Raw genomic sequence first — 14,259 nt, forward strand, 5'->3', positions numbered from 1 at the left:
CTGTAGAATACAATTAGTGAACAATTGTTCCTAAAACAATAATTATATCTACAGGCACTTTAAGAGAAACATTTAGATAACGTAACATAACCATTTATAGGCTCCACATGGTTATGGTGTACGGTACAACCCTGTGTACCTTGAGTACAAAGAGGCAGCCTCCTCTGTTAATGAGCAGGATCTTCCCCATAATATCCCGGGCCTCCTGGGGGCCATACTCGGAGCATCCATTGTCCAGTACTCCACCGATTGGCTTCATCTCCACCAACTCCCCTCCCACTTGGAACTCCCCCACGCCCAGCTCTGGCCCGAACATGGCTGGACCTACAGTGAACTCGTGTCGTATGCCCCTCTCCTGGAGGTCAGCAGGGGTCAGTATACGAGCCAGCTTCGGTGTCTGTCTCTGACTGCCATCTAATAGGAGACGTAATACAGTTGCAGTCATTGCTATGGGAAACAGATTATTCAAATTTGGCAAATAAAACTATAGGATGGAGGGTTTTGTGTACTGTATGTATATATCAATTCCTATATGTACCTCCATACATTAAAGACGCTGCACATTGAAGTACATTACATGTGGTTGAAAGCTGTACATGTACTATTACCAACAACACTAAAAGCATTTTACCTGTGACGTGTTGCTGATTCATGAGCTTGACAATATCCTGCATGAGGTACCATCCCTCCTCTGCGTCCTCAGGGCTATTAGCCTTGGCCATATTGTGGGAGACCTGCACTTTGTCTCCCTCCACCACTTGAACCACAATGCCCAGCTCAGTGAGGATCTTCAGGTGATCTGGGTTCTTGAAGTCCAGAGAATTGATTGAGAGACGAGGAGGAGTGAGACGCTTACGCTTGGCACTGTATGTGTGTGTGTGTGTGTGGGCGTGTGTGTGTGTGTGTGTGTGTGTGGGGGAGGTATCAATAGCACACTTTATTCGAATTTGAGAGCAAATTTGTAAAGGCTTCATAATTATTGTGTATTGACTACAATGAACCAAGCTGCTGCTGTTACCTGGTTGGTCGTTTGTTGAACCTTGAGCTGGTGCAAAGTTTGAAGACCATCTTCTCAAAGCGGTCCAACAGGACAAACGGTCGTCGGTCATTAGGGCACGTCAGGTACGCACTGATCACCACAGACTCTGTGTGTGTGTGTGTGTGAGTGTGGGTGTGTGTGTGTGTGTGTGTGTGTGTGTGTGTGTGTGTGTGTGTGTGTGTGGGTGTGTGTGGGTGTGGGTGTGTGTATATAAACAACTAGACAACTGTGCTGACTAGACAGGATTATTGGCTACTACTGTACATGGTGTCTAGTGTGTGTTTCAGCGAACCTTTAGTGAAGCTGTCAGCGACTGGTTTGTTCTTTGCTGCCTTCCCAGAAGAGTCTGGTCCGCTAGTGGTAACAGTGACAGTGCTCATATTCACCAGGTCTGTGTTCTTCACCAGCAACTACACACAGAGAGAACAACACCTGACACACTCACACAGCCAGGCTACCATAATATCATTCAAAAAAGGTACTCTCTATAAAAGAGCTGCCTTACCCCCCCCCCCGCCCCCCCCTACAATGTGCAGCTGCACCTAAAAAATGCATACTGAAGCAGCATAGCCGCTACACTGTGTATGTATTGTACCCACTCACTGCCTCTTGGACGACTCTATTGAGGGTGGTGTTAGCGCTGGCGAGGGAGAGGGGGAAGAGGTGGGCCTCAGTCGTAAACACAAAGTCATCCATGTTCAGGGGACTGTCCCCCTCGTCAGCAAACAACAAGAACAGATATTTGAACGTCTCAGCCAGTACGAAGGAGTCCATTCTATACAGTATCGAAGATTGCCAATAAAATGATATCGTACTACTAGAATATTAAACCCTTTGTGAATGAGTTTATTAAGACTTTGCGATCTAACCTTTGCATTCTGGCAAGGATTGTGATGCCATACAAGTACCGATTATTATACGTTTTTGCGAGATCTACATGGAAACTAAATTCTAACTATTAGTATATAATGGTTCCCCTGACTTACCTGTCCTCGTGAGCGTTGGTCCTGAGGTCCTTGATGGCAGCGAAGCCACACCTCACTCTGGCGTACTTGTTCAAGTTGTTCACCACTGATCGACCCACGTCCAGGTAGTATGGATCTCCAGTCGCCTGCAGTAGCAACACAACATAATCGTTCATTAACTACTTAGCCATCAAAATAATACAGAGAGTAGAGTAGAGCAGTAGCATCACAAGCTTTGGTCGATTACAGTACTTACAGAAATATTCCAATTACTGAGATGCTTTCTTCGAAACAACAGAAAGTGATATATACATGTACAGCTAATGCATAGAGTAACACACACCCCACCCCCCCACACACACACCCACCCCCACCCCCACCCACCCCACACACACACACCCATCCACCCCCAAATTAAAATTAACTGCAAGGCTTCCCCCCCCTTCAATTTATCAGCTACCATAACTTGAATTCCGTGGATCCAATTTCAACGATAATATAATTTTCTGAAAGCTTAGAAACACACCTTTCAAATAGCATCATCAAAATTCTTATTAATTTTGAACGATAAAAGTATTTGCCAATTAGGCGATACCATGAATAATAGCCCATGGTCCAAGGCCGAAAAATGACAAATTATGGCCCCGACGAAATTTTGGATTGAAATACATCATTTGAAAGGAAATTTTCTAAGCTTTCCGAAAATCACAAAATTTTGGAGATTCGATCAACGGTACTAAAGTTAATAGCTGTTGAAATTAACTGCAACTCTCCCCCCCCCTCAATTTAATTATTCTTTTCAGCTGCCATAACTTGAATTCCGTGGACCCCCACCCACCCCACACACACACACCCACCCCCATCCCCCACACACAAACACCCACACATCCCACACACACATGACGGTGTACCTTGTAGAGGAAGTAAGTGCTCTCAATGAACTCAGGCCTGAGAGGGTGGTTTCCCCAGTGGACCCTGAAGTCATGAGTGAATGCCTCGGGTAGGAAGTTGTGTCTCTCCATCACATGATAAAGCATGTCGTGAATGTGGATAGCTGTGTCTACGTCACCCCACAGAACCTGGAGATAGATACAACAAACCCCGTCATTTTAAACATGAAGGTTAGGTAAGTACAGTACCGTATATCTTCTAATTTATCGGACACTTCTAATTACCCGGACACTCTTTTGGGCAATTTTCGTTGTTCTAATACAACGGACACTCCAGTACTTTAATATTACATTTGTTCTAAATATCCGGACAATACCTTGAAAAGTTGAGTTACCATTCATAGACGACAAGTAAGACTTAGAGTGCTGCAGTTAGATAGCCTTTGAGTAGCTAGTTTTAGAAAGCTAGTGCAACTATTCAGTCGTACCCTGTTCTATTAAACTTAGCTAGCTCGCATGCAGCTGCTTGCTTGTTCTAATTATTCCGGACACTTCGCATGCTCTATAAAAATCTGTTCCAATTATACCCGGACAATTTCCAAAATAATTATTTTTTGCTGTCCGATAAATTAGAAGATATACGGTATATACAAAAATGTATACTGCATACTACAATAGACGGACGGCCTCTAAGAAGTACTTTTCTATGTCAAACCGTTCTAGAGAGGTTCAGAGATATTAAGGCAAAACAGAAAACGACGGCACGAAAAACAATTGTTGATCTCAGTCTACCATCTTGTGGTACCTTTATCAAAGAGCTACAAATAAATTGGACACAAGTTACGGCCCCTAAAAGGGAGCTAGTGATTTCTCTTAGTCAGTGCATGTGTGTGTGTGTGTGTGTGTGTGTGTGTGTACCTGTAGACCAGGCCAGAACGCCAGAAGTGAGTCCATGAAAGATCTGGTCATTCGATGAGGTGAATTCATGCTCACCTCCACTAGCATGGGCCCATTCGTGATGTATCTCTTGATGGCATCATAATGCTGTAGGGGAGGGGGTAAAGAAAGAAAATGAAGTTGCTGACCTTGCATGTACATATTGTACTGTATACACAGTTTCTGTTAACTCCTTTACCTCACAATTTTAACTCTAACAGTAAGCACCAAGTGTTTCAATAACCCCTCGCTCACCTTCCCAAACCTCTGCAGATACTTCCTGTCCCCCAACAGGATGTAAGACTTGAGACAGTACTCGTAGTATGAGTCAATCCCCGCCCCCACACCGCTATCCACTCTCGTCCACTCAGCACTGTGTACGTTGATGACTGAGCCAACCAGATTGTGCCCTCGGTGTCTACTACGCCAGATTGCCTCCATTGCTTGGTGGGCTTTCACCTCAAACTGAGGATCACCTGATGGGAGAGAGAGAGAGCTTGACCATTACACAATGTATCTATCAAATGTAACCAATAATCTAAGCCTAGACAACTCTTAGAGCTACAAAATGCATTTGGTAATGTACACACACACACAACGCACGCACACGCACACACACACACACACTCACTGCACCTGTTAGTCTACTGAGGGCAGCAAACTCAAGGATCATGGACCCAGCACATGCCGTGCACGTTGTCTTCTCCATGTTCGGGTAGCCCATACCGTGGCGAAGGTTGATCTGAGGAGAGGCACAATACAATACAGCACATGTACAGGTTGTATTATCTACCAGTTTCAATTTTAGTACAGAATGGACTGTATTTTCTGTTGGCAAGTTTGCACAGTACAGTGGATTGCAGTGCACTTGCAACAGAGATTTGCCTATAATAAAGCACTTTCTACATATGTACAGGTTGTATTATCCACATGACATACTGTACACTTAGGGCTAAGACCAGTTTCAAATTTGGTAAAATTTTGAACTGTATTTTCTGTTGGCTATTTTTCAGAGTACAGAGCAGTCACCTTTGGATAGGGGAGACCTGTGGTGGTGTTGAAAGCAGGCAGTAATCTGTTCCCCACTTCCACTGCCATTCTGAGCAGCCCCCCATCATACCAAGCCAACTGATGGTAGCCCTTCTCTTTGAGAGCCAGGGCAGCAAAGTGACCTCCCAGTAAACCACCTAGCACACGTATGTTGGTCTCAAACACAGAGACCACTAAGTCACTGTCGAAGCTAATGTCTGTCATGACTTTTTGTACAGCCGAGGAAAACTCATCAACCGAACCAATTACCTGAGGGAACAAACACATGTACATTGGTGGAGGGGGAGATTGCTCCTGCCCCTTTAATAATAACAGACTACCATGTACAGTACAGTTAGAGTACAGCTTCCTCTCCTATAGTGTATTGTACTGATTCAGATATAGGGGAAGGAAGTCAAGGTAAGAGAGGAGCCTCTGGTGGAAGCATCTATATTAACACAGGAAACCATCTCCAGACAAATACAGTAGCTACTTAATTCATGGTAATGGCTTCTAAATAAGTTACATAGCTTCTCCTCCAATAGGGCCTCAGGGGATGTGGTTGCCCTGACCACCCACACACTATAATTATGTATATACTTGACTCACAGCCAGAGTGTCCAGTGTGTCTATGAGGGTGAGGGAGAACCTGCCCAGGGTAAAGTCAATGTCCCCTCGTCCTTGCTCCACCCCCCGGACACGCCCCTTACACGTCAGTGGCATCAACTCATCAGCAGGATATGCAAAGTCCTGTCAGCAGCGTAAATCAGAGTCATGTGATTAGATAGACACGTCATGTGATAGGCTCACCATGTATGAACGGTAGGCATGATTGAACATCTCCAGAACCTTGTCCCTGGAAACCAAATAAAATCATACAAACCAAAATTCCTCCGACACAATAAAGGCTGAGGTAGGTGCACAATAAGGCCAGTATGGGAACCTCTAGACTACTACTAGGACTAGGGTAATGTGTACACACACACACTTACTTGTAGTGTTTCTTTTCAGTGGGGCCCATTGATAGTGCGCCATTGTGATGAGTGAGTAGTAGGGAGCACACAATCACCACCCCCCACACGTACAATACCATTGTCACTATCTGTACAATGGTTCTACTTTAGACTAGCTCTATGTGCTGCACTGTACACTCATTTGATAAGTATTATATTGCAACTCACCCTGTCAGCTATAACCTGTTCATAGTAGGAGGAAAGATAAACAAAGCACAGAGTCTCTTTGTCTTGAAGGTTGGATTTCAATATTTCAAGAGAATGATTTTTCCTTTAATTCTACCACAGCTGCACTTTGACCTTAGCGGTGTGATGACGGCTTTTTCAATGTGTGGGCGTTGCTAAAATGTTCATACTGCACATGCTCAGTTCAACTTCTCACAGAGACTACCAAAAATGTGTGCAGAAAAGCAAAGCATTACAGACAAAAAAACGTTATGTATAAATCAGTTTCGGTCAGTTCAACTCGTATTCTCTACAATGAATCTACAAATGTCTGTAGCAGTGTCTCCTCTTCTCAGTCCTATGGCAATTTCCACCAAGGCCCTGAAGGTAGCTCTGGAAGGATTTGTTTTTTGCCACGCTCTCAATGCATGAGCCACTCCAGCTTGATTGCCATAACAACTTGTGATATCAGTTACACCATCACGGTCGGCTGGGGTGAGGTTGAATCGATTGAGCAGGTTAGGAGTTGTGGATAGATTGACTGCATGCAAAGAAAGAGGCATCACTAAAATTATATTTTCATGATAGATATCAATAACACAAAGGCTAATAAATAAAAACTGCACAAACCTGTGATGCTGTCAGCCAAATTGATGAGATCCACTGTGGGTTTTTTGAGAGCGTCTGACAGGAGACTCCATGTTACATTTTGCGTACTCAGGAGCTTAACCAACATTTCACGCAAGCACGACACATTATCGCCACGATACTTTCCGGTATCGATATTGGTGAGAATGAAATGACTGAGACCTAGAGCCAATCCCAGATTCAACCAGTGAGGGCTGGCACTTTCATGTGCAGTGTGTAGTTTCTCGTAAACATGTTGCAGATCGTCAATTGTCAAAACCTGTACAAAAACAACAAATCAACCAGGGTTTAATTTGGTGAGGGTTGCCCCCTCGGAAATACCTTCTAGGGGTAGGAATACAATTGAGGGGTTCCAGTGAACAATATGCTCAATCCCCTTACCAAATGTAAAAATGATAATTATGTAAGTACGTACAGTATATGAATTAGAGTACTGCCTACCTTGTGCACGCTCAGCAGGTGTGGAAATTTCTCCGCGATTAGAATGATGTCACTCTCAGGGATTTCTTGATCTAGTTGTTGGTCCCTCACTCCAGTCTTCTTACACACATCTTCCATTACTGTAACAGAGGACAATTCACCTGAAAAACACGAATAAAAAATTACATAATTATTACTACACAGTAAAATAATTATTACCGCGAAAAAGATTACAATATTAGTGATCAAGTAAAATAACTTATCAACCAAATGGCACTTCCTTACTGGTATGTTGATCAGTCATTCTCATCTTCTTACGCGCAGGTTCCACTACAGGGGACGATGGGCCTGAGGGGGATAACACAAGAGTCTATTGGATACAAATTTTACACAAAAATAATGTGCTAATCAAGTAACTTGTCTACTTAGGTACAAGGGCAAACAACACTACGAGCGACTAAAAGATACAAGGTAGTGCGCATATCTCCTACATCAAGTAAATCCATGCAAATGTTTACATATACTGTTACGTACTTACCGGGGTATTGCAGCTGATCACTCGTTCTTTCAGTGACATCTCTCATAACAGAGGATGGTTCACCTAACATAGAGAAACAAAAATGTCAATATTACTGAACACTATATAATTATTATACTCACCTGAACCTTCGCTATTGTCCAGCCAGATTCTATGTTCGTCACTGAGCTTCCCATACACACGTGCCTCCTGGGAGCATATCCAATAGTCCTTCCGTTCACTCACATCTGCAAGGTGCAATTTGCTTCCAGTGCTCTGCTTGCATGGGCAAAAGATGCCTGTCTCGGGTGTGTCGTTGTTGTAATGCAACGCTTGACAAGACAATTTAATGCTGTTTAAAATTTCGTTGCGAATCGTAGGGCATATTTCATTGCGTAAAGGAAAAGGGACGTCAATGTACACTTCGATATACGAGAAGGAGTCGATCAGAGCCACGGTATACGGGTGCTTGGGAATTCTTAGCTGGATACAATTTTTAGAGAAACAGATTGGTTTCCCTGAGGGGAGCAAAATTTTCCAGCTCAGCCTCTTGATCACGTCCACAACTAGACAGCAAAAGACTCCAGAGCGAATACACCCACTACGAAAGTAGATAGCGAAGGGTGATATCGTGAAGGAGGAACGAATCTTGTCTAGCTCAGCAGGTTGGACCGATTTGAGTAGAGATGGCATGAAGAACTCGGCTTGGTGGGTAGTGGACTCCACTAGTGGAATGGGAGCAATCACAAGAAGCTTTTTCATGATCAACAGCATATCTTCTGGAGAAAAGATGCCTTCAACGTAATGCTTCTCGAAGAATTGTAGGAACTTTACAGTGATTATGCCCTCGTCTCGAAATCTTTTCCATTCGGCATCTGTCCCTCCTGGGCTAACAGTAGAGCATGCATTCCTCAGGAAGATGGCGTGCTGTGAGAGCTCGGTGATCTTGTCTAGTGGAATCTGGGCATCCACAAACACTGTGTTGGGGAGAATGGAGGGATAGTAGTGCACTATACACACGCTGTCAAAGAAGACCAGTGCAGCTTCAAGATCTTTGAGAAAATAACCAAATCGAGTGGCTAATTGGAGACATTCTTCAATGCCGAGTACACCTCGCTCGAGACCGGCAGATAAACTCTGGAGAAGTGAATCCAAGAAGGACCACCAGATGGGCATTTTGACTTGTAGCGGAATAGAACGCTCAATAGCAATTCTAATCCTATTGGCAGTGGTCAGTGAATTATCTTTTCGGCTGATTGTGTTGAGACCAAAAATCAGATTTTTCATTCCAAGATCTTCGTACACCAATAGCTTCTCGATATCGGGTGGCAGTATGTCGAGAATCTCTTGATTTCTCTTGATAATTGTATCCGAGCTCTTCAACTGATCCAAGAATGTGCCCACAAAGATCATCTTCGGCTTCTTGTCTTGTGAGGTATGGGACTCAATGGATCGAATGAGACTCTGAAGTGTCTCCCCGATGGTCATGTGAGATGCATGAGGACTACCAACAAGCTGCCCATCCTTGTAGTACTCGTCAGAAGGAAAACTGGAGAGTTCGTCAATCAAACGCAGGACTATCAACGCCACCGAAATGTGCTTAATGAAGAGAGGGCTGATATCGTGGAATTGCGGCTGGCCGCCGCAGTCGGTAACATACACCCAGTTGGAATTAAACAGTTCTCCTTCTTGCTGGTCACTGCTCGACAGTTGGTCAGTTCCTTGTGTGGCTGGCTTCAGCTCTTCTGCCACACCACTCACTACACTCGCTATCACTTCATCGATGGCTTTCTTCAACATTCTTGCAGAGCCAGAAAGTGTATCGGAATCGTTCCTCAATGGGCTCGAAATGGAATCAGAAATTTGCTCATCGGAACCAGAAATTAGCTCGGTTGTGGTCATCTTCTTCAAACTCTTGGCAACCCTTGATGCGGTGGATGGATCGGCGCTTTCTTTTGGTAACTTAGCGATGATTTCAGCAAGTAGCTTACGCAGCTTTGGCTGAGACATCTCTTCCCAGCCTCTTCCAGTTGACTTGAATTTCGAGTTGGACACAGGTCGAATGCGTACTGGCTTTTCCATACAAGGAGTGATTTCACGCTGTGGTGGAGGGGGCTTGTCGGTTAGCAGGTGCTTGAGGTTGGTCTTCCCTGTTCCCGCCGGTCCAAACACAAGCATGTTGACAATGTTGACCAAGACATGTCCGTGCTTCATCGCCTCATCAAACAACTGCTTCGATTCTAAACAAGACGTGTGTATGTGGTGTTAGGAATGTTAACTATGCAATACTTCAGAGCATGGGTGACAAGATGGACTATTATTATGATGTCACCATAATTATGATGCATGTGATTAAACCGATCATTACATGCAGGAATGTGCTATGCTTGCATTCATGGATGTCACTATTAAGTACACATGTAGTAAGCACAGTAGAGGGTACGCCCCACAACCCAATGGATATGAAGAAAAACACATAATTAAAAGGATGGTGGTTGTGAGTGGGTGGGGGAATGAACAATGGGAATGAAAATTACATTGAGGTCTGGAAAACATGTAAACAATATAAAGGCAACAAGTATGTATAAAAGTCATACAGTCCGATCACGTCGCCTTAAAGCATAATTTGGTGAGGTATAAAACACATAACAATATAGCATCATGTTTTATGCAACTCGCCCTCGGGCTCATAAAATGATTGCTAGTCTGCCTAAACTGTACAATACAGTCAGTTGCCTAGCAACGCAAGCTTAAAAAGGTGGTGGGTGGAGCAAATAGTTGATAAGAACATGATTACATACGTATGGTATATACATGTACATAATACCTTATAGTGCGAAATTTTCGAGGCACTTATATTTCGTGGAATGGCCTCTAAAGCATTTCGTTGCACAATGTTTGTGGGTTGACCGCTTACCACAAACCATGCCTTTAATCTTTGCATGTTATAGCAGATAATTGGTACAATTTTCGTGGATTGCTAACCCATGAAATCAGTGAAAATATAGCCCCTCGAAAATTTTGCGGTATATACGGTAACTGCTTTAAAATGGATCTAACTGGACACAGCAGCTGTGCGTATACGTAAGAAGCCAATGAAGTGCCAGTGGAAATGAAGGACATGAAGCAGCTGAACATAAACCACCTTTAAATCGTAAACCTTTAAAGCTTGCTAAGTGGGTGACCCACCAATGATAGGGAATACATGTACTGGGTAATAATGATGTGGCTGATCACTACAGGAATGTGCTATGCTTGAATTAACATGATGATGTCATAATTAAGTAACACAGTACAACGTCACGAACCCAAATCATTGAAAGTTGGTATTAATAAAGTCCAATAAACCATATCCATACCACCACAGTGTGTAGAGTAGTAACAGGAACAATGCTCTAGTACACTGTAGTGTGCACAATCAGGGGCAGTTGCCTAGCAACACAACAAATGTGATAGGCGAACGAAAATGTTGTGGGTGGAGCAAACGCTTTTGCAATAACACGATTATATAAAGTATGAGGACCTCACAACAGCTGTAGGTACAGTCTACTAATAACACACTACATGTAAGTTGCTACAGGTACGAGTGATTGCAACTATGAGCATCAACACTCACTGTACTATAAAGTTCCTTGCTCCCCTCACCTTCCTTTCTCTGCCTCTCCTCTCCTCTTCCTCGTATCTCAGCAATATCATTCTCATAGCGATGTATGAACCTCTCAGACCGTTGTATCCCTGAGACACACTTCTTGATCTCCTCCTCCACCTCCTCCAGCTCTCCCTGCAGTTGCCTCCGGTCCTGGTCAGTGATGTCACCAGACAGTCTCTGTTGGAGGGCAGCTCTTCTCTGGGGGAGTAAAGAATTTATATACGACTGAATGAACATTCCACCAAATAGAACATGCAGCTGATACAAATGTACAAAATATAAAAATCAGCAACCCCATCAACCTAAATAAATTTGGCGAGCATATCATAATATCATATTTACCCGCTATACGGTATAACCTCACACAGTCAAACAGTAAAAGTGGACTTACAAATCATACCTAAAAAAAGGTAGACAAAAAGCAACCATTCATCATACAATGGACAGTACATGTACACACATTGTCGTTCTGCTAGACTACGTGTACCACTCTTACCACGAGAGTAGTAAGTGCAACTGTCAACACTCACCGTCTCGTAACGCTTCAGTTTACTCTCATACCTAGCCTTCTCCTGGACAAGGTGAACAAGACAAGAGTGGGTTAGACTGTGTGTTTGTGGTCACACATTATGAGTTGTCTATAGGAGCAACCAGTATAGCTACTAGAGTCAGGTAAGGATATGAGACTATTACAAACTGAATGCACATGAGGTGTACGGTATGTTTGCCAACATTGTTTAACTCACTCTCTATCGTTCCAGATATTCAGTAACCATGGAAATGTAGGGAGAGAGAAAAGAATATAATCACAAACCTGTACACTATGAATGCCAATACACATGTACTCATGCAACTCAAACATTACTGACACAAGTACAGTCACAAGTCATGCAGTGCAGTGTCCCGCTCACCTTCTGTTTAGTCCAATGAGACACCAGCGCCAGACACACATGGAAACAGAGAGAGGGGGATGATGGTAGGAGCAGTGAGTGCATTCATACATGTCTGTATATACTGTAACTTACATACTGTTGTTCCAGTAATCATTAGCAGTAGTCACATTAACAAGCAGTAGGACACGGACATGTAGAGAAATGAACATGTTCAAATACAAGAATGCATTCACACATGTATACATCAATTATTGCAAGTACACGTCTGTATAGACTGGCGGCGACAGCCCCTCGCGTGCGTAGCGCGAGGGACTGGCAAACTGCCTATCAGTCACTCGTCTCAGCTGCAACGAGCATTGCAGCCTATCAGATTGCTCAACGTCATATTAGCCCTGTAATTGTAACCGCACTTACACTTCAGGGGATTCAGTGCATTCCATAGTAGCTGAATCTTGTAGCAAAATTTAACCACATTATCTATAACGATATTCATGTTTAGTAGTGTCATACGATCTATTACACTTCCACTGAGACAAGTGACTGATAGGCAGTTTGCCAGTCGCTCTATCGCCGCCAGTCTAACGTCTGTACAGCATGAAACTTTCAGTACGTACTAATCCTAAATAAAGTCACGCAAGTTATTCTATCTGCCTTCATGCAGTAGTACATGTATACAAGTCAGCCTAGTACACCATTATATGTACATGCAATAAACTCACGCGCTGTTGTTGAGTAACAGTCCACAGAGGGTACATGTGAGGAGAGACTGATATGAACACTGGTAGTACACACACTGGCTAGTACACACACAGGTACTCAGTACTAGCAATAGCAGATAATGGAAGGGTCAGTGGGTGGGTCAGTGGAAGGGACGGTAAACGGTACAACAAGCATCTTACATGTACAACTTTGATACGTATGATTTTGTTTGTCGTACAATACAACACATGGACTCCATGAGACACACACACAATCACAACATACCTCAATGGAATCCTGAGACACATCAAATGGTACATGTGAGGGAGAGATTTAATCTTAACACACATACAAGACATCAGATCAGTTGAACGCTGGTGTGTATGGGACTGACTACACATAGCAACAAGTGGCTAGACCTGGTAAAAAAAGCTAAGAAATAAAAAAGTTGGGGAAATATTGAGAAATAGGCAACAAGTTTTAGGTTCAGTAGGCACTTAATTGGTTGGGGAATTTACATAAACACAAATTTACATGTACACAATGTACACAATGGTGGTATTTCGAACTTGTGCCCGTAAAATGGGATTACGAATTGAACAAGTTTAAAGCCGTGGTCTACCCTATACGAGGGAGAGGGTCAGCTCTAGAGGACAAGGGACACACGCTAATGATGCTAGGTAACCAGTACATCCGTACACATTGCAGCTGAACCATTTTAGTGTGTAGACATTGAGTACTCGTAAGAAGCTCACCTCCTACAGTAGTCCAAATCAGTGTGTGTGGTCCAACATAGGAATGAGTGTGTGCATGGGAAGAGACAAACATGATAATGTACGTACCAACTAATGAACTTAGGTGTATATTCTACGAATATTAAAACTACAACCTAATAAGTTGTGTGGGCCTCGGCTAATACCAAGTTGACAATAATTATGAAAAGAGACAAGATACAATTTACGAGTTCCTATAGTAACCATTAAAATGAGTGTGCACGTGCAAACACAACTTACATTCTGTTGATCCAGAGAGGGAGAGTCCACAGGGCAAAACAGTGGGAAGATAGTAAATGAATGATTACGAGGTTGAATGTGATCATACTAAATATTTCCCTATATAACACTATGGCACTGCACACACACAAGAGTAATAATGGGGAAGTAGAAACATCACAGAATATGCAACAGACACTAAATACTCTGACAACACACACCAACTTACAGTCTGTTGTTTCAGAGGGTCAGTCAAAGGTGAGGTGGAGATGCATGAAATGGAAGGAAGAGAACATTAGTGCAGTGATACAGTACACTGGTGATTGCATGACACAGGGGAGGGGAAACAATTGTGGACAGCCAAACATGCAGACTGAAACACTTGATTAACCATGCATACTTTC

The 14,259-nt window shown here is 43.2% G+C and overlaps 1 protein-coding gene and 1 pseudogene across 6 annotated transcripts in view; both read right to left on the bottom strand.

The window, feature by feature from the left end:
• Window positions 1-14,259, bottom strand: part of LOC135342887 (uncharacterized) — a 76,297-nt pseudogene that overhangs the window by 653 nt on the left and 61,385 nt on the right.
• The window catches only part of LOC135342889 (uncharacterized), a 38,463-nt gene continuing 30,451 nt past the window's right edge, over window positions 6,248-14,259 (bottom strand). For 3 of the 6 annotated variants that reach the window (XM_064539733.1, XM_064539734.1, XM_064539735.1), the window contains 4 exons: window positions 7,391-7,453; window positions 7,127-7,266; window positions 6,668-6,944; window positions 6,248-6,578 (listed from right to left, as the gene is read on the bottom strand). In XM_064539733.1, coding sequence (XP_064395803.1) covers window positions 6,334-6,578; window positions 6,668-6,944; window positions 7,127-7,266; window positions 7,391-7,453 — 725 coding nt within the window. In that variant the 3' untranslated portion in view covers window positions 6,248-6,333. Of the gene's footprint in view, window positions 6,579-6,667; window positions 6,945-7,126; window positions 7,267-7,390; window positions 7,454-7,643; window positions 7,707-7,765; window positions 9,863-11,267; window positions 11,470-11,801; window positions 11,844-12,017; window positions 12,887-13,148; window positions 13,161-13,618; window positions 13,880-14,259 lie in introns of those variants that run through there. The other 3 variants (XM_064539740.1, XM_064539736.1, XM_064539738.1) reach the window with 3 other exon arrangements.

The sequence above is a fragment of the Halichondria panicea genome, chromosome 10 (genome assembly GCF_963675165.1).
Source record: "Halichondria panicea chromosome 10, odHalPani1.1, whole genome shotgun sequence".
NCBI classification, from domain to species: Eukaryota; Metazoa; Porifera; class Demospongiae; order Suberitida; family Halichondriidae; genus Halichondria; species Halichondria panicea.